Source organism: Anolis sagrei, chromosome 3 (genome assembly GCF_037176765.1).
Source record: "Anolis sagrei isolate rAnoSag1 chromosome 3, rAnoSag1.mat, whole genome shotgun sequence".
NCBI lineage: Eukaryota > Metazoa > Chordata > Lepidosauria > Squamata > Dactyloidae > Anolis > Anolis sagrei.
In genome coordinates this window covers 155,151,148-155,172,956 of record NC_090023.1, presented here as the reverse complement: position 1 = coordinate 155,172,956, position 21,809 = coordinate 155,151,148, and the positions used below count along the sequence as shown (strand labels likewise).

General features: G+C 40.4%; 1 protein-coding gene across 1 annotated transcript in view; it reads left to right on the top strand.

The window, feature by feature from the left end:
* The window catches only part of MAT1A (methionine adenosyltransferase 1A), a 43,617-nt gene extending 36,054 nt beyond the window's left edge, over positions 1-7,563 (top strand). The window contains exon 9 of the mRNA XM_060769019.2: positions 904-7,563. Within this exon, the coding sequence (XP_060625002.1) occupies positions 904-1,006 (103 nt within the window). The 3' untranslated portion in view covers positions 1,007-7,563. The remainder of the gene's footprint in view (positions 1-903) is intronic.
* The last annotated feature ends 14,246 nt before the right edge of the window (positions 7,564-21,809 follow it).

The window sequence follows — 21,809 nt, the reverse complement described above, 5'->3', positions numbered from 1 at the left end:
TTGTATCCCACTACCATCTCTCCTAAGGGACTCAGAGCAGCTTACACACAATACCAGTGCAAACAAAAAGCAAAATCGTAACATTACAACTGAAACAAATTAAATCAACAAACAACACTCATCAATAAAAACAACTAATCAATACAAGAGTAGCAACATATCAAATTAACAGAAACTATCCTTCATGAAGTGCAAATGAACAATGATTATATTAACGTTGATCAATTAAAACATCCTAGCCAGTGATCTGGTTAAAGACAAAAAAATTCTTTCTCTTCCTCACCCAGGAAGATTTTGTGCTGCTTATATAGGTGCAGAATTTTGCTTTCTCTAAGAGCTCCAGAATTGATCTGGCCGTTCTTTTATAGCTCATGGAAGTATGCCAGCAAGATAGTGAGTCCTGATTCAAAGGGTAGATAATCCTAATGTTGAAATATAAGCTCTGAGCTAGGGAAATATATATGAGGGGCTACAGCGGACCAACCATAAGGCAGGCCTTCCTTTTTGGATGAAAACTGGAAGCTGGGGCGTTCCAAGTCCACATAAGAAAACACTGCATTTGCAGGAAAAGTTGTTCTTCTTTAATGTCACCCGTACTTTCCAGCAAACCCCCATGAATGACCAATATAATGATAGCATTATTCCCAGAAATAAACTGGTACAAATTCACTCTATAGATTTCCCCATAAATATCCAGGCCCGTTGCCTTGTGCATGGCAGCTGTTTTCTCTGACACATATGTGGCAACTAACTCACAAAGCAGGCATCTTTGGCTTTCAAAGCAGCTGCTTGCAACTGCTATAAAATATCCCTGCATACCATGAAGGAAAAAAAATAAACTGACATGTCATAATTTTATAGTCTAGCTGTTACTGACTCTTTCTTTCTTTTACATTGAATTAGAGATCTGGATTTGAAGAAGCCAATCTATCAGAAGACTGCCTGTTACGGTCACTTTGGAAGAAGTGAATTTTCTTGGGAAGTACCCAAGAAACTGGCTTTTTAACTATCTTGAGCTCAAGCTCAAAAGGAATGGATTTCACTAAAAAGGGTGCTTCCATTGACCATCATCTAAGTTTAGAAAATTGGGGAAAAAAGGAAACTATCACGATTTGTATTCTCAGCATCACAATCTACAAAAAAATGAAAATGCAGGTGGATATTTTTTTCTCTCTCCTGTTGCTGCTAAATTTTTCAGTTCCACTTAGAAAGATGATTGAGAACTTGACTCCACTATCAAACCATACAACACTGGACTACAAACAAGCTCGTCTCCTTTCTTATAATCAAATGAGAAACCAGATTCCCACAGGTTCAAGAAACTTGTTCATTGTTCCTGGACAGTTATCAATTCCATGCACCGTTTTTTGTTCTGATGTTGGTACGGCAAGGACCTGGTAGGCTCTTGATGTGGAGAAAGAGTATTGATCTATAACCGAGTCTTATCTTATCCAAAGGATTTTATCAGGCTTCAAATATGCTTTGCCAGCTGTCTGCTATTATAGTATTTTTTTTAATTAGAAGAGTGTAGCTTTCTCTTTTGTAATGGAATTGTGGCAGAAACATTCAGAGTGGTGCATGCCTGGTGCCTTCTGTATATATGCTTACATGATTGGTCAAATTGTTAGAGCCTCATCCCAGCAGGGCTACTTTTTCCTATAAAAAGGGACAGGGGAGCAAAGGAAAATGGTTGCTTGCAAACCACGTATCCCCACTATTGGCTGAGCTGTGAGATTTCATACTTGTGCATGGCATTCCAACATCAGAGTGCAAGGATGTTGGCAATAGAAATATTGAAATAGTGTGCCTTTTGTGAAGGAAGTGAAAAGTTAATTGTGGAGCTGGGAGAGAAATTACACATAACCTTGGAATAGAAGGGCTGTGTGATGTTAGCCAAAAAAGGCGTAATACAAATAAGCAAGCAGGTGAAAGCCTAGAAAGTAGAGTGGAAACAAGGTCTCTGCAGACAAGATGGTTGAAGAAAATGATGCAAGCTAGGCAATAAACTTTGAAAAAAAGAACATGAAAAAGAAAGTGAGGGGCAAATACTTGATGGTACCCTACACCACTGCATTTTAATCTTTCCGCTAGGCAGAATGCAAAGTAGGGTTTCCCCCCTCAATGTGCCGCAGACCGGTGTCATATTTAGATCCCTTGACTACAACTGAAAACACACAGAACATCAGCAGTCAACTGGTGGATTAGTATAAGTACATGGACCACCACTTTGAGCTGCACTGCACTAGGCCACCAAGAAAAAGGAACAAACCGCCTTGCAACAGGGTGAAAAGACCTGTTTTTGGTGTCATCATGATAGGGAGGAGATTGTTCAGCGTTTGCAGTTCTACTGCCATTTCGATGTTATTGAACTGCAAGTCACAGCAGCTGTAGCTGGGAAGCATACGTTCCAAAGTTGCACAGAGGAAAATCAAGACACATGTGGTCAAGGAACATCAGGATGTGGTCAAGATGGCAAAAGTTATTAATCAGCAAAAAGACCCAAGCAAGAAGAGGATGCAGGAGTTTGCTTTTGTCTGAGGAGGGCAAAATTGTACTCCCTTCTCTCCTCTTCCTTTCCTTAATTGAGTGCAAATTATTTTTGCAGATTGAGGTTTGCAGCATTTGAAGGAACCAGAGAACAAAGAAGAAAGAAACTGGGACATTTTAGAAGCAGCTGAAAAAGTGAAATGATAGGGTTAATAGGGACTGCCCTTACCTAATTTTGGGACAGTTGGAGATTATAGGTGAGGAAATCTGGAAGTTACAGTTTGCCAGCATTTAGGTGCTGCAGGATTCATACTCCTGGGACAGATGAAGGCAGATACTATGGTCTGAAGGAAGCATTAAAATCAAGTATTAGGGAGAGTTAGGGGTATTTCTGCTCTGATGGGAAGGTAACGGCGCTCCATGCAGTCATGTCAGTCACATGACCTTGGAGGTGTCTACGAATAACTCTGGCTCTTCAACTTAGAAATGGAGATGAGCACCAACCCCCAGAGTCGGACACGACTGGACTTAATGTCAGGGGAAAACCTTTACCTTTACTAGGGGTATTTGGGTTCTGCTTTAGGTGGCAGAACTGTCTTGTGTCAACATCAAATGGATGCTGGGAGGAAAAGAACACATATAAGGTCTCATGAGAGGAACTTTGAATAAGTGACTGGGTCGGGGAGGTGAAAGAAAGGAAGTGATGGAGAGCTGGATTTCATATCACTTTGTAGTAATCAGCCAGCTTACAACATTTTCCTTTTAACAGAACCATTGCAAGGACAGAGGCTTGGCAAGCAAAGTTTCCCTTGCCACAACTGCATTAAAAAAAATGGGCTCAGGTTTGCCAGATGACATATGGATCAAAGATCTTGTCCTTTTAATAGTTGTGTAGAAGAGGAAATTTCATCAGGTGTTGATTGTGAATCATGTTGCTCATACATTTCTGCCTAGATGTTAAAGGAAAAGGAGGCCTGTCCTTTATTTTACATGATAACCCTAGTCAATATGAACTTAAAGGATTCTCATTCTGCTTGAAATTCAAAAGGAACTGAAGCCCTGTTTGGAATGGGATGTGACATGTTTGTGTATCACAATATTCTTAACTCAGTAGTTTACGTTGCTATGAAAAGCATTACATGCATAGGATGGTGCTATATAATTTTTTATTATTGATCATCGTTGGCTGATACATGTTCTAGCCTAAATCTAGTCACAGTATCTTGAGCATAATTTGCTAGCAGTGCTGTTTTTCAGTTGTGGAAAATTGCCGGCCCACTCAGTGCCTTTGTGAATTCATCTTTTTGCATCAAGAGTGGAAATGTGTGTATGTGTCTATGTGTACACACACACACACACACACACACATATACACATACACACACATAGGGAGCCCCCGGGGGTGCAGCAGGCATAAGCTTCCGCTGTCAGCCCCAGCTTCTGCCAACCTAGCAGTTCGAAACATGCAAATGTGAGTAGATCAATAGGTACCGCTCCGGCGGGAAGGTAACGGTGCTCCATGCAATCATGCTCACCACATGACCTTGGAGGTGTCTACGGACAACGCTGGCTCTTTGGCTTAGAAATAGAGATGAGCACCACACCCCAGACATCACTGGACTTAATGTCAGGGGAAAACCTTTACCTTTACCTATATACCCATACATCACTGGTTCTCAACCTGGGGTCCCCAGATGTTTTTGGCCTTCAAGAAATCCTAATAGCTGGTAAACTAGCTGGGATTTCTGGGAGTTGTAGGCCAAAAACATCTGGGGAACCCAGGTTGAGAACCACTGCCAGACATACATACATACATACACGTGCGCGTGCACACACACGGGATTTTAAATAGGCATTGGTGTGTCAAAATGTACCAATTTGATTTGACCCTGGTTATTATTAGTTTCAAAACCATTTGGATTTTAAAATAGGCACTGGGACATCATCACTGGGATACAAAACAGACAAGGAGAGTTCAACCACAACCTCCAGAAGAGATTTAAGAATTCTTCTATTTCTTTGTATGTAGCTCAACCATCCACTAGATGGTGGCATAACCCACGCTTGACTTGTTCATGTAGTGAAAACCTCCAAAACATTAAGTAATTAATTAGGCGAAATTGTGTTCTGTTTTCTATTGCTACTCCTTTCACAAAGCACAAGCAATAAAAAAACTAAGCAGCTAACATTACAACTGAAAATGACAATATTCATTAATTAGTGATGCTAAGTGAAAGTGAATAGAAATTTTATTTTTTAAATCAGGTTTGCCAATTGAGGTGAATTCATCACGATGTACCTCCCTGTTTGAACAATTTTTCTTATAAAAAGGGATGTCTTGTTTTTCCTATCCAATAGCACAATTTGGGAGAGTTATTGATGTGATATTTCCTAGGGCAGCCTATTTTTGGCAGGGAAAAGGAAGAAGGTTCTGACATCTGTTTAGACTTTGGATTTTCATTTGGCTCAATAGTGCCTTTTCGTTGTGGAATTCTAGTTTAGTCTGTAAAGGAAGCTAAGGTTTTTTAAATGAATGTTTAACACTCTTAAGATTTTCCAGGCACCTTTAAGGAGAAATTGTGATAGATCATAAGAGCAATTCAAAGAAAAACAAGTTATAAAAAATGTAAATATGCCTATAAATGTATAATATGGATGAATGCGAACACAATCCTTCACCACCAACAGATTGCATCCATATCAACATATTAGATGCAAGTTAGATGTTTACCTGATTTTTAGTCACTGGCTGATCTTAAGTAATATCTTTCATGACCATGAGAGTCCCTTCATGGGAAGGCAAATGTTAATAACATTTTGACAAAAACTAAGTTGGAATTTCAGCAGGTGCAGCTTTTTTATATCCTCCATAAAAAGCTGCATCCACTTAAATCCCTTCTGTATTTAACAGGACAGACAATCCTGGCTTTCTTGGCATGTGGTCAAACTGCAATCTCTCCCCTAGTAACCACGTACCGGGGATTTCTTCTGTTAGTAAGTGCTGAAGTTTGCACAGCTGTATGTACTCATGATTTTTTCAAGTAGGTTTTATGTTGGATACAATTATGCTGTGGATGGTACTTAAGTCATTCTGAGACTCTTCCTAGCTTCTTAAAATTAAGGGAGAAAGATTCCTTTCAGCTAGACAAGGATGAAATTGGTGAAGAGGCATCAGCTTGCCAAGCAGATGCATTGGGAAAATTGAACAGCAGAATCTTGCTAACAATGGGATTTAAATGAATTTTTTTAATTATCCAAGGGCTCATCTACACAGGCCACAAATGGAGACTCAAGTGAGATGTTGCTCCTGGACATCCACATGTTGTTCAGGGACTTCAGGCTGCCAACATGGGAATAAAACCGGTTAACCTGCATTTACCTACTTTAGTAGAATTTGGGGAATGTTTTGGTCTTTTGCCAAATCTTTTTTGTTCTGTACTTCGAGGTTGGTGTGTATAGCTGGATCAGTTGTAATTTAAACCAGTCCACTACCTACACTGGCCATTACCACCATCCTCTCTTCCCTGAACTCTGTGGCACAAGGAAAGGGAGATGGCACTTACTTTTGTTTTCTTTTGTTGCTTCAGCAGCCAGCTGTGAAAGTCCTGAGAGCATGTGGCCATCACAGGGCACATTTGCTGTCTTAAACAAAGCATCAGCCTCCCTTCCCCTGAGATTATGGTGGCATCTTTGCTGATGTCAACAAAGGCACCTAGCAACAGTCACAAGCTCTTTAGAGTTCCAGGACCAACTGCCGTGATGTCAAATGACAATCTAGATAAGGATGACCATCCTGGATGGCCTGAACTCTATCCTGGTTCTTCAGTAGGATGGAGGTGGAGAGTGTAGCCAACCACCGGGGCCGGCCCAGCAGCAGAGTTGAGCCCTATACAATAAGATGGGCCATAAGAAACTGTATATTCCACCTCATATACCTGCACCTCTTTGTCCAAAAGGCAGAGGTGCCTGGTGCCTTCAATAAGGGGTGTGTGTCCCCCACAAGTCATCTTCATTATTTCTTCCCTTGGCTCCACTCACCCAAACCTTATCATATCTCCTCCCATGATAATCCGTGCCTGCTCTCAGCCATACTAACTTGTTGAAACGCCCACATTCAATGGTAGTATAGCCTTGAATGCTAACTGCTGGGAACAAACAAAAGATGAGAACTGTTTCCCTCATGACTTCTTTATGCTTCCCCGAAACACTTAGAATAATAGAATCATAGAGTTGGAGGAGATCTCATGGGCCATGTCGTCCAACCCCCTGCCAAGAAGCAGGAAAATCACATTCAAAGCACCCCTGACAGATGGCCATCCAGCCTCCAACTTGGTTGCTGGAAGCAGAGTATTCTGCTAAAGTGAGACAAGCAAGGTTGGCTGTAGGAGTATAGTTAGGGGGAAGTGGGACACAGATGAGAGCATTACATGCCCCCCCCCCCAAATTAGGAACTCTTGTCTCCTAAATTAAATATCTTTTAAACTGCTAACAGAACAGGCTTCACAGTTCTTTCTTTAGGAGAAAAGCAGAGCAGCTCTTGAACGAATCTGAGATGCATGCTCTGAATAATTAGCACACAAGTTGTTTCGACAGCAGGAGTATCATAGGCAATGTTGGTAGCTTTTGTATGTCCATTTGGGGGATGGAAGCAGCCAGACAGTGGGAAGGGAAGAGAATACTGTGCAGAGCCTCAACATTGTGTTCCTTATATAACAATGGTGTTCCTTACATAAAATGGAAACATCAAGGTTTTGTGTATTTGGAGGAAATCTTTTTGGAGAATAGTTGAATCTGGTGAATGGTTGGAGAGGGCTGGCTGTACTGTTCTATTGTGCAAAAGTGAAACGACAATTAGTTTTTTTCTCAGGTTTTGTACATTTTAGGGTATGTATACATAATGTTACCTGACAGTGGCTACCATGAGTCACCAGAAATTGTGCCAGACATCTTCTGCCTCATTTTTTTTTCCTCCAAGGGAATTGAAGGAAATAATTTTGTACTTCATACTCTGGTTAAAATTTGCAAACTCTCCCACCTATGCAGTTTCAAAGGTCAATAAAATATATGACAAATCAATTTTTCTGTGTGTGTTTTGTTGGAATGTTGCAGCAGTGCCAACTGATACATGAGGCTGACCACAAGCCTGGACAAGCCCTTCTTTTGTCAAATAAATTCTCTCTTGCTTATTTGTGTTGTCTTTTTCTTTGGAAGCCACAGAGCATGTCTGAGATCAAACACAGTGTGTTTGTCAGGCCATATGTTCAATGAAAGGTCTACTGTGTGCCGTGGTTGCTTTGTCTTACTTTATGCTTATATTATCATCAGGCTAAGAACAGTAAAATCAATAAGACTGTTGTGTGTCATTCTCAACATTGAACTAGAGAAGACTTTGACATGTCATAGAAATGTCAAATATACTCATGGTGTCTTTCCCCCACTGCATTTCCACTATGGAGAGAAAAGCAAGATATATTTTAAATGCATGTTTTATTTCATAGAGTTGGAAGAGACCACAAATATAACCAACCCAACTCCCTGCAATGCAGTAATCTGCAATTGAAGGCATTGTCCAACCAATCTCTTGTTTTAAAACCTACAGAGAAGGAAACTCCATCACACTCTGATGCAGCATATTCCACTGGCAAACAGATCTAACAGTCAGGAAATTCTTCCTAATATTTAGAAGGAATCTCTTTTCCTGTAGTTTGAATGTGTTGCTAAGTGTCCTGTTTTTTGGAGGAGCAGAAAATAAGCCTATCTTCAATATGAAATACTTTCAAATATATAAACATGACTATCTTCTCCAGGCTAAACATACCCAACTCCCAAACTATTCCTCATAGAGTACATGTTCCAGCTCTTTGATCATCTTGCTCACCCTCTTCTGGACTTGTTCCAACCAGTATATATTTTTCTTGAACTGTGGTGCCCAGAACTGCACACAGGTTAAGTCTGGCCAAAGGAAAATAGAGTATAATATCAGTTCCCTTGACGTAGACACTATGTTCCTGTTGATGCAGGCTAGAAATGCATCAACAGCATTCTAAGCTGTCCCATCACATTGCTGACTTATGTCATTAGCTGTTGCATCACACTGCTGACTCGGACATGGGCGGGTTGAAGGAAGCAATAGTAGGTACTCTTGTATCTTGCTGCTCTTAGAGAAAATAATGTGAAAGCAATTGCCCATTGAGTAACAAATATTCTGCTTCTGTAATACTTTCAACTTGCCCTGTTTGCATTCTGAACAGTCCTGGGAGGAAAGTCACCGTTAAGGATACACAGCAAAAAGATTAAATCCTGGACAGAATTTGGACTTTATTATAATTTAAACACATATAAATCAGTGTCCTGTTTAATTTCTAAGAGATTAAAAGAAGAGATCGTGTGAGTCTTCAGTTTTATCATCTAATAGACACAACACAAAAGAAAAATGGATGGGAAAGGGAAAACAATCATGCAGCAGCTGTGTTGCGTCCAATGGACAGCTAAAGCCAGGCTGGTCTTCCCATACCACAATACCCTTCCAGGGAATTATCTTCTCAGTGGTCCTTTGGTCAGTGGCAGAAACTAGAAGATAGCTTCCACCAGCTCCACTGGGTAGCTAGCCAAAGCCTAGTTTTTCCCCCCACACATTGTTGTTGTGCCGTCGCGCCTGGGGGATATTATTCTCAATAAAGGAGGGATGGACGTGGCATCTTTTCCCCAGGGGATTGCTTCTTACCCTCCTATAGAAAACTGGAACTTTTAAGAACCCAAAACACTGTAAATAACTCAAAATAAGTTTTATTTATCACAAAGTCATTTCTTTAAAGCAATGAGCTGGAAAACTTCAGAGGGGTGAAGAAAAATATATGTTGCAGTCTTAATTAGTCCTGGGTCCAAGGGGTTTGAAGCTGAGAAGCCTCACCAAGTTTCCTCTTTCCTCAATGGCTGTGAATGCCAGAGCAAACCACAACCCCAGTTCAGATGGCCTATGTTTTGAACACTCAGGATCTTCCTTTGGTGCCAAAAGAAACAGTTTGAAGGCGCTTTGAAGGCTCCTCAATGTTGTCCAGGACGATCTGGACATAAAGCATGAGCCCCAAGGGTAAAAAACCTCAGAGTTGATGCTAAGAGGTAACTTAAATCAGGGTCTTTTAGAGTCAAGTCTCTTACTCACGTCCATATGGTAGGAACTCTGATGGCAGAATGAGAAAGAAAAGGAAGCTCTCCTCTCCTGCAGGAAGGGGTGGAGCCAAACAGTACTGATTGACAGTTATAAGTAACCAATCCATACAACTATACATAAGCAGGGTAAAAGGGGCAGGATTAAGCATGATACAACAGCTTAAATCTTGCAACTAACAGTTTTACACATAGGTGGTGCCACTTGCGCCATCACAGTTGTCTCCTTTCAGTAGGAAAGAGAGAAAATCAAAACGTTCCCAAAAATCAGTGTATGAGCAAAACATTCTAAAATTGTGCAATAATTATGCCTTTTTCATTTGCTGTCACTATGGGCAAAGTTTTGAAAGACAACCCTTTTGATTTTTTTTAAAAAAAGTTACTTGTAAAAGAAAATCCAAAAAAATCAGTGGATGAGTAACTTGGCAGACTTACAGGCATAAATGTGTCATACAAGTGTCCCAAGTTTCATCCTGGTAGCCCTAAAAGTGACAGAAAAACAAGCCTGTCAAGTTTCCCAAAGGAACCCTCAGAAGCCATCTAGTCCACCCCAAATAAAAAGATTGTAATTGAAAAGAAATCTTAAAATTTCTACAAACTTACAGTCTATTCCCGTCATTATATTAATAAATTCCTTGTGCAGCTATTTCAATATCTATTTTTATCTTCTTTTTTAAATACCCAAAGGCAAGTCTCCATTTTCTAACAAACTCGTCATTGTTTCCAGCCCTTATGCCATTTGAGAGCTTGGCTGTCTGAATATTTTCGACTAATTTTCTTCTCCAATCCTTAATGTATAGTTCATTTTCCCCTTCCAAGACTTTGTTATTGTTATTCTCACAGAAACAAAACTATATTGGTAAATTTCTATATCTTCTTTACTGTTTCTCTCTTGAAACAAGCCCAGTAGGCATATTTCTGGGTTTTTCTTAACCCTTTTAGAAATAATTTTATTAATTTTTTGGTCACATTTTCCCATTTTTTAAACCTCCTTACAAGTCCCCAAACATGGAAGGAGGTGCCTTTATGCTAAGTTTCATCCTGATAGCCGTAAAAGTGATTGGTTCCCAAAATTGGGATTTTGAAGTATGAATCCGAATGCATCCTGTCCTAATCTCCCAGAATCTTCTCAAAAACCAAATGTGGGAGACACCCAAAATTCAAAACAAAATAGAATGGTTTTCTGCCATTTCGAACTCCCCAACAAATTAGAAACTATCATCAAGTCTCTACATTGCTTGTGTAATGTAATAAATTCCAACTGGTGGAGTTATATTACATATGCATTCTGCAACCCCTGTACTGAATACCAATGTAGTGCAATGTATATGGATCAACGGTCAAGGCAAAAACCTGTTAAGCAATTGCAATGTGTAATATAAATCCAAAGATGCAATGCACATTCACATACTAGTCCCCTCAGGGAGATAGGGTGAAAAATAAATAAAGTTTTATTTTATTATATATATATATATATTAATATGCATAAATCCCCAACAGAATGCCAGCTTTTGAGACCAATTTTAGGTTCCAAAGAACTTTTTTAAAGCTTAATATAACTTCATTCCCAATCACCCATGCATGATATTATATATCCTGGCCACATTCTTGAATTATTCCCCTTTGCCTGGTGAGTATCCAGAAGAAGGAAGATTGAATTATTCTTCAGTTAAGAGCAATAGCCACTCACACTTCACAGGAGCCAAGGAAGAGATAGTGACATGGCATTGAGCAGTGGAGACACCAAAGGGAAGGGAAAATCTCAAATCTCCACTGTTGTTCATTCAAGTAGGCAAGATCTACATAGCATGTTGTCTGTGATTGCGGAAAGGAGTCAATGGGAAAAGTAAATGTTGTGGACCCAATCAGATCTTGCCCCATTCATAATGTAGCCAGTACTGGCTTCCACATCCATGGGAGAAAGAATGTGCTCTGAGCAGGCCCGTAGCCAGGATTTCAATTCGGGGGGGGGGGGGGTGAGTTTGTTTCGGGGGGGGGGGGGGCGAGTCTGAGTGAAAGAAGGTCTACCCTAGCAAACCTTTTGTATCGTTATCCCAATACCCCCATGCATATGGGATATATTGAGTATGGTGATCAGATCATGATATGAATAAACATAACAGTTTAAATAATGTACCAGTAAGGGCGTTTCACGAACCATCATGAGAATTTCAAGGGGGGGGGGCTGCCTCAAGCCCCCCCCCCCCCCCCCCCCGGCTACATGCCTGGCTCTGAGTTTTAGTCCAAACGATAAAGGAGTTATCTATCTCTTAAGTAAGCTCAGAATTTTGAAACAATACTTTAAGGTTCAGACTAAAAGCCAGAGTGGGTTGACCATATCACCGACATTATGGTTTTCTATCTGCTAGCACTAAGCATTGCCCCAGAATTAGTTGATGAATATTGATAGCTGTTCTCCATTCTCAACCCACCACCAAAACAATTCTCTGTAAAACTAAACCATAGTGACACCAACCAAGATTTCTATCAAATTATCTTCCAAAGTTCAGATAACAAAATAGGAAAAATAATTTTATTTTTTTAATAAAGTGCATAATGTGGCCAGACATTAACAGCAAATGACTCATTATTGTAAAACCTATTCAAGAGAAAACTGAAATATACTGAATAAACAAAGCAAGTTTGACTATTGTTTAAGGACCTTCATCATCCTATATATAGTGTAGATATGAACTTGCATTAAATGAATACAATATTTGATTGAGTTTCATTATGAACACAGACATACTGGTCTAAATTTAACTTAAAATAGGCAAAAATCCATGCTGGGGCAATTGCGTTAGATTCCATGTTTGTGTATGAAGAAACTATGGGAAGGACTAGCACAAGAAATTTTGCAATCTGTTGCCTAATGATGCATCAACAATTTGCACCATAAAAACTGTAAATACCATATGCCAGCTCCAAAATAACACAACCACAAGCCCAATGGGCCCTGTGCTAGCATAAAGGACCTATCTATACTGACCATATAATACATCTCCAAGAAGATTCAAGACCACAGTATTTAATGTGTGCTGCCTCAATGAATCAAACGAGAAGCAATGAATTAAAAAAAGTTACAAGAAGGTCCAATGCAAGTCATATAATGCGCTGCAGAGGATCCTAGTATATCCAGGGCAAAATCTGTTCAGCAAAAAGCCCCCGCTGAAACTCAGGGGATGAATCAATATTTTGAGAAGGGGTAATTGATTTCCTCTGCTGGTAGCTGTCATTCTCCTTTTCCCCCCACCCAGTATGCCTCCGTTGAGCTGTTGCACATCTCTCCTAGAAATAAATTTTTTTTTTAAAAAAAACTGAAACTGGTTTGAGATCAGGTTCTGTGGAAATTGTTGCCATCTTCCTTGTCTTCAAACTGGTTCCAAGCATGGCAAGATGATTGCCCACATAGCAAAACCAGTTCCTCTCACACTAGCTCCAAGCTGCATGTAGTGTCAATGTAGTAGAGGTCAAAGCAATACATGGAGGCATGATTGGCACAAAGATACAAACTTACATCTGACACATTCCATTTGCTTGCATTATTTCTTCTTAATACTGCATGTAAGCGAAATAATAATAATAATAAAACTTTATTTATACCCCGCTCCATCTCCCCCAGTGGGACTCGGTGCGGCTTACATGAGGCCAAGCCCATCAATACAGTATACACAATATAACGCAAAAACATAGTAGCAACAAAAAAATCCATAAAATGCAAAACCAACATAATAAAGGACACGGCAATATAAAATCAAACACTGAAAACACAGAAGACTTCACTGGGCAATAATCAAGACAGCTCAACCTATTCACATCCACTTAGAAAATAACACCATTGCACTCTGTAGGGTTTTCTCCGACATCAGTAAATTGAAAATCATTGGAGTCTTCAACTGTGGTGGGTCATGGAGGCAATGTTATGCCCAGAAACGTGTCATATCTTGGCAGCTGAAGATTTATATGATGACAGCAATCCATGGGACATCATTTTACACAGCGCTCTTCTAGGAATTTTGGTGGGGTAGCTGCTTAAATTGAATCAAAGAACCCATTTCTTTTCTTTGGTCTCCTTTCCATTCATAATCTTGAATTATCCCAAGCAAAAAATAGAGCAAAGGGGATGGATGGATAAATGCTGGCTATCCAGGGTTTTATATCCAGGCTCTTCAATATTGGCATCCATTGTTTCTCTCATATATGTACACCTTAGGCCTCTGCAGTCAAACTGGGATCACTCAAGCAGCAGTCACATAGATCTTGAAATTCAGATAGTCCCTTGCAATACTGGAGGTTACACAGCTCCATCCAAAGAAATCTGCGACACTGCCTTCATTCTCCAGATCAACACAACAGCAGGAGGGAGAAACATGAAAAAGCTCATTATCAGTACTGCAGCAAAAATCACCAAGACAATTGCCCACACAGCTAGGACTGTTTGCATCATGGCCTTCTTGCTTTGTGATCTTCCTGTCTTTTAACCGAATCTATAAAAAGATTAAGAAAAAGAACAAATGGGAGAAACACTCATTGAAAACATACAAATACTCAATAAATGAGAAATTCCCCCTCTGCCACAAGATTTGAAATGGAAACCGCCTTCAAATTTTCACTTAATCTGTGACATGATTTCTTAGTAAAGTGTTGGGTAGAGTGGAGAAACCACCTTATCCTTTTATCTCCTGGGAAGACTCATCTTCAGGGATGGCCAGCCATCTCACAATCTTTCTCTGTCTTCTTCCTACTTTCCCTCATTTCCCCCTGTTTTTGGAATCAAGGAGATAAGACTCCATTTTCTTGAGTCAGGTATTACCTGTCTCCTGAAAGCAGAGTCTTCTCTCCCTTGCAGCATGCTGGCAAGATAGATTTCCATGGGTGGCCACCGGTAGTGGCTGTGCATCATAAGATGGCCTTGTGGGACTCTGGTTTGCCAGTGTGCGAAAATGGAGGATAAAAACCTTTCCCACGCTGGCGAAGCTAGCGAAGGGAGAGAAGTTTGCCTCACTCCCCCGAGGAGAGAACATTTGAGTTCCGGTAGAACTATTTGGAATGGGGCGGAGCCTTGCCCTCTGCCTGGCCCGCCCCCTTTCCTCATTCTGGAACCAAGCATCGACCCACCACTCCCGCCCATTAAACAATATATTAGGGTTGCCGTTAAGGGGCCAGGTAGGAATTATTTCCCCTCTTATACTATAGGAGGGTTTTTTCGCCTACCCTATACTGTTGCAGGGCAAATTGGGATGGTGTGTCATTAAATAGGTGATCACGGTAAACAGGAAAAGCTAAAAATTGGTATATGCCCAAGACATCCCCTTCAGGGGGGAAGGCCATTGACTAAAAAACACTCACCTAAGGTTCAATTTGATGAGGTGAGGGGAATTCTAATGGCCTAGGAATAGGGAGAGTCGGGTCACAAATACCCTGGGAGGGACTTCTCCGACACATTTCCCTTCGAGGTTGCCCGGATTAGCTTCCCCGGGGACCCGGGTGTTTCGCCCTAACTAGCTGAGGGTAGGCCGGGCGGGGACACTACCTCAGTTTTGCCACCAAGTTCAGGATCCATAGGTTTAGATCCAGTAAAAATTTAATAGGTAACAATTAATAAAAGTTGCCCATATTTAAACCCAAATACTGGTGTGTGGTCTTGTTATTTTGGGGGTTGGTAGGCAAATGGTGGGAAACGTCCATGTGATGAGGTCTTTAGACAGGCAGATACTTTGGAAGGAGAAGAGAGAGGGTGGTTCAGTATCATGCAAGTTTGCATTGTGAATAACTAGTGTTGTTTTATCTCTGGATGTCTGAATGTTTGACAGAGAGAAAGACGGAGGATGGCTCTACTGATGAGGAGGCATTTATCTTCAGATTCCTGAATGCACCTTAGAAAGGCTCCCAGTGATAAAGGGTTCAGAATTCAGTTTGCTGGATTGAATGAGGCAACTTTATGCAATGTCTTGTGTAGATCACAGGAAAATCATTGGGATGCTAGAAACAAAACAAAACAAAAAAAATACATCTCTTTCCTACTTTTCTGTAAAATTTTATAGTATCACATGAGTCACCCCATTCTTCCATGCAGAAATACACAATCATATCACTCTCAACATATGGCTTAGCAAGCATCTGTTCAAAAAAAACTCCAAAAAAGCAGACTCCATCAAACTCCAAGTCAGCACATTTGATGGCCAGACAGCTCTTACCAGTAGCAGGGTTTTTCCTAATGTTTGGTTAAAATATTTTAGTCTTGGAGTGAATTATGAGAACATATTCTTATCAACAATAAGAATATTTGATTTGCATCTTGAATCCTTACAGTTGTAATTCCTGGAACCTGAAATACTCACAAAAAACTAAGCAATTTAGCAAAGTGCAAAACAACTGGGTTTTCAGGGGAGGGGGGGGGGGTGTAAAATTTGTTGTCTCCCAAGCATTGTTCCTCTCTTCGTTAATCATTAACATAGTTAATGTCTTAATAATGCAATTAATTTAATGAGAAAATGCAACCCATGTGAATTGGTTTTAAAAATAAATGTAACTAATATATTAATTTCCAATGTAACATTAAAGTGATTACTTTTAACTAATTCGGTCCTATCTCTGAACCACTGTGTTCCTGCAGTGCATGGTCACAGATCCTGTTCACTGTTACATTAGTTCACTGGAAGAGCTAACCAGTCTTTGTGGGCAGGGACTGAAGGGAAGGAAGGGAACTTTCTCAATTGCTGAGTTTACCTGTTGAGTTAACTGTAGTATCAGATTGTGTAACAACATTTTTAAGGAAGTAGAATTTCCTTACTGGTGATTAGTTTAAATCCTGGGGCATAAATACAAATAGTATATTGGCAAGTTGGTAGGCACACATTTGCTTGCTTTGGAATACTGCCAAGCAAACTAGTTTCCTTTTTCTAACTCACACCATTAATTTTATAACATTTTAACCACTGAGTTGTCTTCCTGTGGTTCAACAGTTGAGAATTTCAGGATGATGAATTCCATACTCATCATGTTCAGTGTTGTTTTCCGTTCTGCCTAGGGAAGCATTGGGTTCTAATTTTTCAAGGCTTCATTCTATCAGTAATACATGAGCCATAGGCATTTTGTAGGTCAGAACAAAGAAAATTGCCTTTTAAGACTGTTATTCTCAGTGGCTGGAACATTTTGAAAGCTGTTGTCTGAACAAATAGGTTTCCCCAGCTTTTCCATTGATACACAAGGCTCTATTCTGTCTCCCATGCTTTTTAACATCTACATGAAACCGCTAGGAGAGGTCATCCGGAGTTTTGGAGTTAGGTGCCATCTCTACGCAGATGACACACAACTCTACTACTCTTTTCCACCTAATTCCAAGGAGGCCTCTCGGGTGCTGGACGAGTGCCTGGCCACTGTGTCTATCTGGATGAGGAGGAACAAGCTCCTGACAAGACAGAGGTCTTCCTTGTCGATCGCAAACCGGATCGGGGTATAGGGTGGCAACCTATGTTGGATGGGGTTACACTCCCCCTGAAGCCACAGGTCCACAGTTTGGGAGTACTCCTGGATTCATCGCTTACACTTGAGGCTCAGGCGTCGGCGGTGTCCGGTAGGGCTTTTGCACAATTGAGACTCGTGCGCCAACTGCGACCGTACCTCGCGAAGGCTGATCTGGCCGGGGTAGTCCATGCCTTGGTCACCTCTAGATTGGACTACTGTAATGCGCTCTACATGGGGCTGCCCTTGAAAATGGCTCGGAAGTTCCAACTGGTCCAACGGGCAGCAGCCAGGATGTTCACTGGGGCCCCTTACAGAGAGAGGTCAACCCTCCTGTTCAAGGAGCTCCACTGGCTGCCGTTTATTTTCCGAGCCCAATTTAAGGTGCAGGTGCTTACCTACAAAGCCCTGAACGGTTTGGGACCAGCCTACCTGCGTGACCGCATCTCCGTTTACGAACCCACGCGTTCACTGCGTTCATCTGGAGAGGCCCTGCTCGTGATCCCACCTGCGTCGCAAGCGCGTTTGGTGGGGACACAAGACAGGGCCTTTTCTGTGGTGGCCCCTCAACTCTGGAACACCCTCCCCAAAGATCTTAGACAGGCCCCTACACTGGCAGTCTTTAGAAAGAACTTTAGAAAGAAGACCTGGCTGTTCCAATGTGCCTTCTCAGATTAGGAAATCTCCAATACCAAGTTCCAGAAGCACTTTATTAGAACCAAGATTGCCGCACACTGCACACTGCACTTACCCTATAATCCTTATATACCACCTGTCACATCAGCACTTTTAATTCTGTACCCATTACTTTGGCACGGCCCAGTTTTATTGTGTTTTGGTGTATTGTTATTGCTTGTTGTTTTGTTGTCTAATATTGCTTTAATTGTTTTTAATTTGCTTTAGGTTTTGTATTGTTATGTTGTGTGTTGAGGCCTTGGCCTTTGTAAGCCGCATCGAGTCCTTCGGGAGATGCTAGCGGGGTACAAATAAAGTAATAATAATAATAATAATAATAATAATAATAATAATAATACACAAGATACCATGGTGACCAATTCTACCAATGTGGCTGGGGAGCGGGGGGGGGGTAATAGTGTTGAGAAAGCAAGGAGTGTCTGGAAATGTTTATTTCTTCTTTCTACATCTTTATTATTTTTATATAGAGGAGTCTAGTCATTCACTGGATGGGATGATGTCACAATGCCAGGCTGGCCAGAGCTAACTGACTCTTGCTGTCATAGTGATCTCTAAGAAATACAAACAGAGCTAACTCATCATATGTCACCATTTTGTGTTTTTCTTGTCCTCACTGTTCATGATAAGCATCTTCATTTGACACAAAGTGCTCAGAAATTGCCAGAGGGAACAAACACATCATGATGAACTTATGAGTGAAAGGCACACAATTTCTCACTCAGCATGGTTCTGCGAGACCTTCCTCCAACAGAGCTGAATCAAGAGTAACAAAACGGGGGAAAAGGTAAGAACAAATATTGGAGATGGCATTTGAACCCCTTTGGCTAGTTGGACTTAACTACCCAAACACCATTGTGTCCAGAAGGCATTGTTCATGCAAATCTCCCTGAATTTTACATAAAAAAACTGAATTCTTTCTTCATTTCCTCTACTTAAATTTTCCCCATGTATAGCTTTTCTTTTTAAAAGGCCATACAGGTTGAGCATTCCTTATCAAGAAATCTGAAATATCCAAAAATATGACATTGGTGTCCAAGATCATAACACTTTTGCTTTTTGATGGTTCAGTGAACACAAACTTTGAACATAGACTTTGTACACAGTGAACACAAACTTTGTTTCATTCATTTCAACAAAACCAAATAACTTTAGGCAGAGGCGTCCCTAGGTAATTTTCAACAGTAAGCAAACAGTATTTTGCCCCCCCCCCCCCAACCCAATCACTGATATATATTTTCTGTTCATCATGGGAGTTCTGTGTGCCATATTTGGTTCAATCCCATCATTGGTGGAGTTCAGAATGCTCTTTGATTGTAGGTGAACTATACATCCCAGTAACTACAACTCGCATATGTCAAGGTCTATTTTCCCCCAAGAGCGCCTCAAGAGTGCCCCTGGGCAAAATCAACTATACTGCAAATGCTTATTTTGCGTAATGGGTTGAACCGCTCCTGACTTTAGGTTTGGTGTATAAAGATGTATATGAAACTTAAATTAATTTTGCGTTTAGACTTGGGTCTCATCTCCAAGATATCTCATTATTTACCTATATGTAACAAGAGGCATTTTAAAATCCAAACAAATACATAAATAAATATTCAAAATACAAAATACTTCTGGTTCCCAAGCACTTTGGATAAGAGATACTCGACCTGCAATGTTCTATGTCTCTTGTGTTTGTCTACTTTTAAACTCTAAAGGGCTATTTTGAGGGCTTTAAAGGTTATATGGTTGCTTTGTTACTGACTAATGTATTTCAAGTAGGAGGACAGGAATGGACCACCTTACTGAGTCTTACTTTAATGACAGGATGATAACTTGCTGTATGCATTAAATATAACCTTAAAGGACCATGACTCACAGAATTGGATTTAGCAAATGAGCCTTGTAGAAGCACTCCTTCTTATGAGCACATCCAATATCCAGTCTTAAGCATCACTTACGACCAATCTGGAAACCAATCATCTGAAAACTGCAGCATGACCTGTCTAAAAGATGACATAAGGTACACTTGTGTTCATTTTCACAAATTTTCACAAATTCAAGGACAAACTAAAGGTTTGACCTTGAATTTGCATTTGTTGTTAAGGTTATTGTTACTATTGATACAAGTGCTCATATAATGTTACTATTTTTTTTTGCTGTTGCATAATGACATTACCTGTAACTAATTCCAGAAAAAAAAATGCTTATGTGGTGGATGGTAAATGGACAACCCACCAACCCAAATTGTCCTTATTCTCAATACATTTTCACTTAAGAATTAGAGATGTCATGCATGAAATTAATCACTAGACTAAAAAAAAATTAGACACAGTGGAAGGGGTAGCTATATTCCTGTATGGATGAGGTACTGTTAAGGTCTCAGCAACTGGCCAAGAAATCTCAAGCAATAATTCTGACCAAAAATGGGATTTTCCAGCCCTGCTTGTACACAATAATTTGGAAGAGGAGTGCCAAGGGCAGCTCTACAATTGTCAAGGAATTCATAGAATCATGGAATCATAGAGTTGGAAGAGACCTCGTGGGCCATCCAGTCCAAACCCCTGTCAAGAAGCAGGAAAATCACATTCAAAACATCCCTGACAGATGGCCATCCAGTCTCTCTTTAAAAGAAGGAGCCTCCACCACACTCTGGGGCAGAGAGTTCCACTGCTGGTCAGCTCTCACAGTTAGGAAGTTCTTAATGTTCAGGTGGAATCTCCTTTCCTGTGATTTGAAGCCATTGCTCGACATCCTAGCCTCTAGGGCAGTAGAAAAATAGTTTGCTCCTACTCTCTATGACTTCCCCTCACATATTTATATATGGCTATCATGAGTCATCTCCAATATCAGGAGCCCCTGGTGGCGCAGTGGGTTAAACCCCTGTGCCGGCAGGACTGAAGACCGACAGGTCGCAGGTTTGAATCTGGGGAGAGGCGGATGAGCTCCCCCTATCAGCTCCAGCTCCTCATGTGAGGACATGAGAGAAGCCTCCCATAAGGATGATAAAACATCAAAACATCCGGGCATCCCCTGGGTAACGTCCTTTGCAGACGGCCAATTCTCTCACAACAGAAGCGACTTGAGCTCCTGACACGACAAAAAAAACAAAAACAAAAAAACAAAAAAACTCCAATCAGATCTTGGGTATCATGAAAGGCCAGTTCAAAGCAGATAATCTGGGATCAGAGACTGGATTATATGACAATGTAGATCCGACCAAAGTAAATGTGGAACTATTGTATGGCATCCAAGAGAATTAAATGGACTTAGGTGGAATGGGTTGATAGTGATGGTATGGCTGCCTCTGAACAGCCAAATAGATGCCTCGTCCTAATAGTTGTGGGTGTAATCCCAAATCAAAACTCTGAATCTAAACTAATTAGACCAAGTACTTTTAATATGCTCTTTATTCAACGTATATTAAAACAATTTGGTTTCATTAGTTATTGTCTTCAGAAATCCACACAACACAGTGATTTGTTGTTACTCTTCACTCTTTAATTCTTTTTATTAATTAACCTCCAAGAAGAAAATAATAATATAAAACATGAAATAAGTATTGTAAAATACTTCTTGTTAAAAATCTATTATAAGAAGTAATGTTTAAATTAATTGGAAAATATTGCTCATTATCCAATAAAGTAACTTCATTTTCCCTTATATTGTTTTTAGATAGTGACTTCTTAAAAAAGATAACTTTTTTTATTCTGATTAGGAGAAGGAATAGTGACATCTTACTGACAACTTGTGACTTGTCCGTTGCAAGCTTCAGAGCAAACAGATCAAGTAAACAAGCTATGGATGTTGATTTTTTTTTAGATCATGCCAGTTGGAAACATTGCCAATAATTTGCACAGGAACAAAGCCTGCCAGTTACATATGCAGATAGAATCATAGAATCATAGAATCATAGAGTTGGAAGAGACCTCATGGGCCATCCAGTCTAACCTCCTGCCAAGAAGCAGGAATATTGCATTCAAATAACTCCTGACAGATGGCCATCCAGCCTC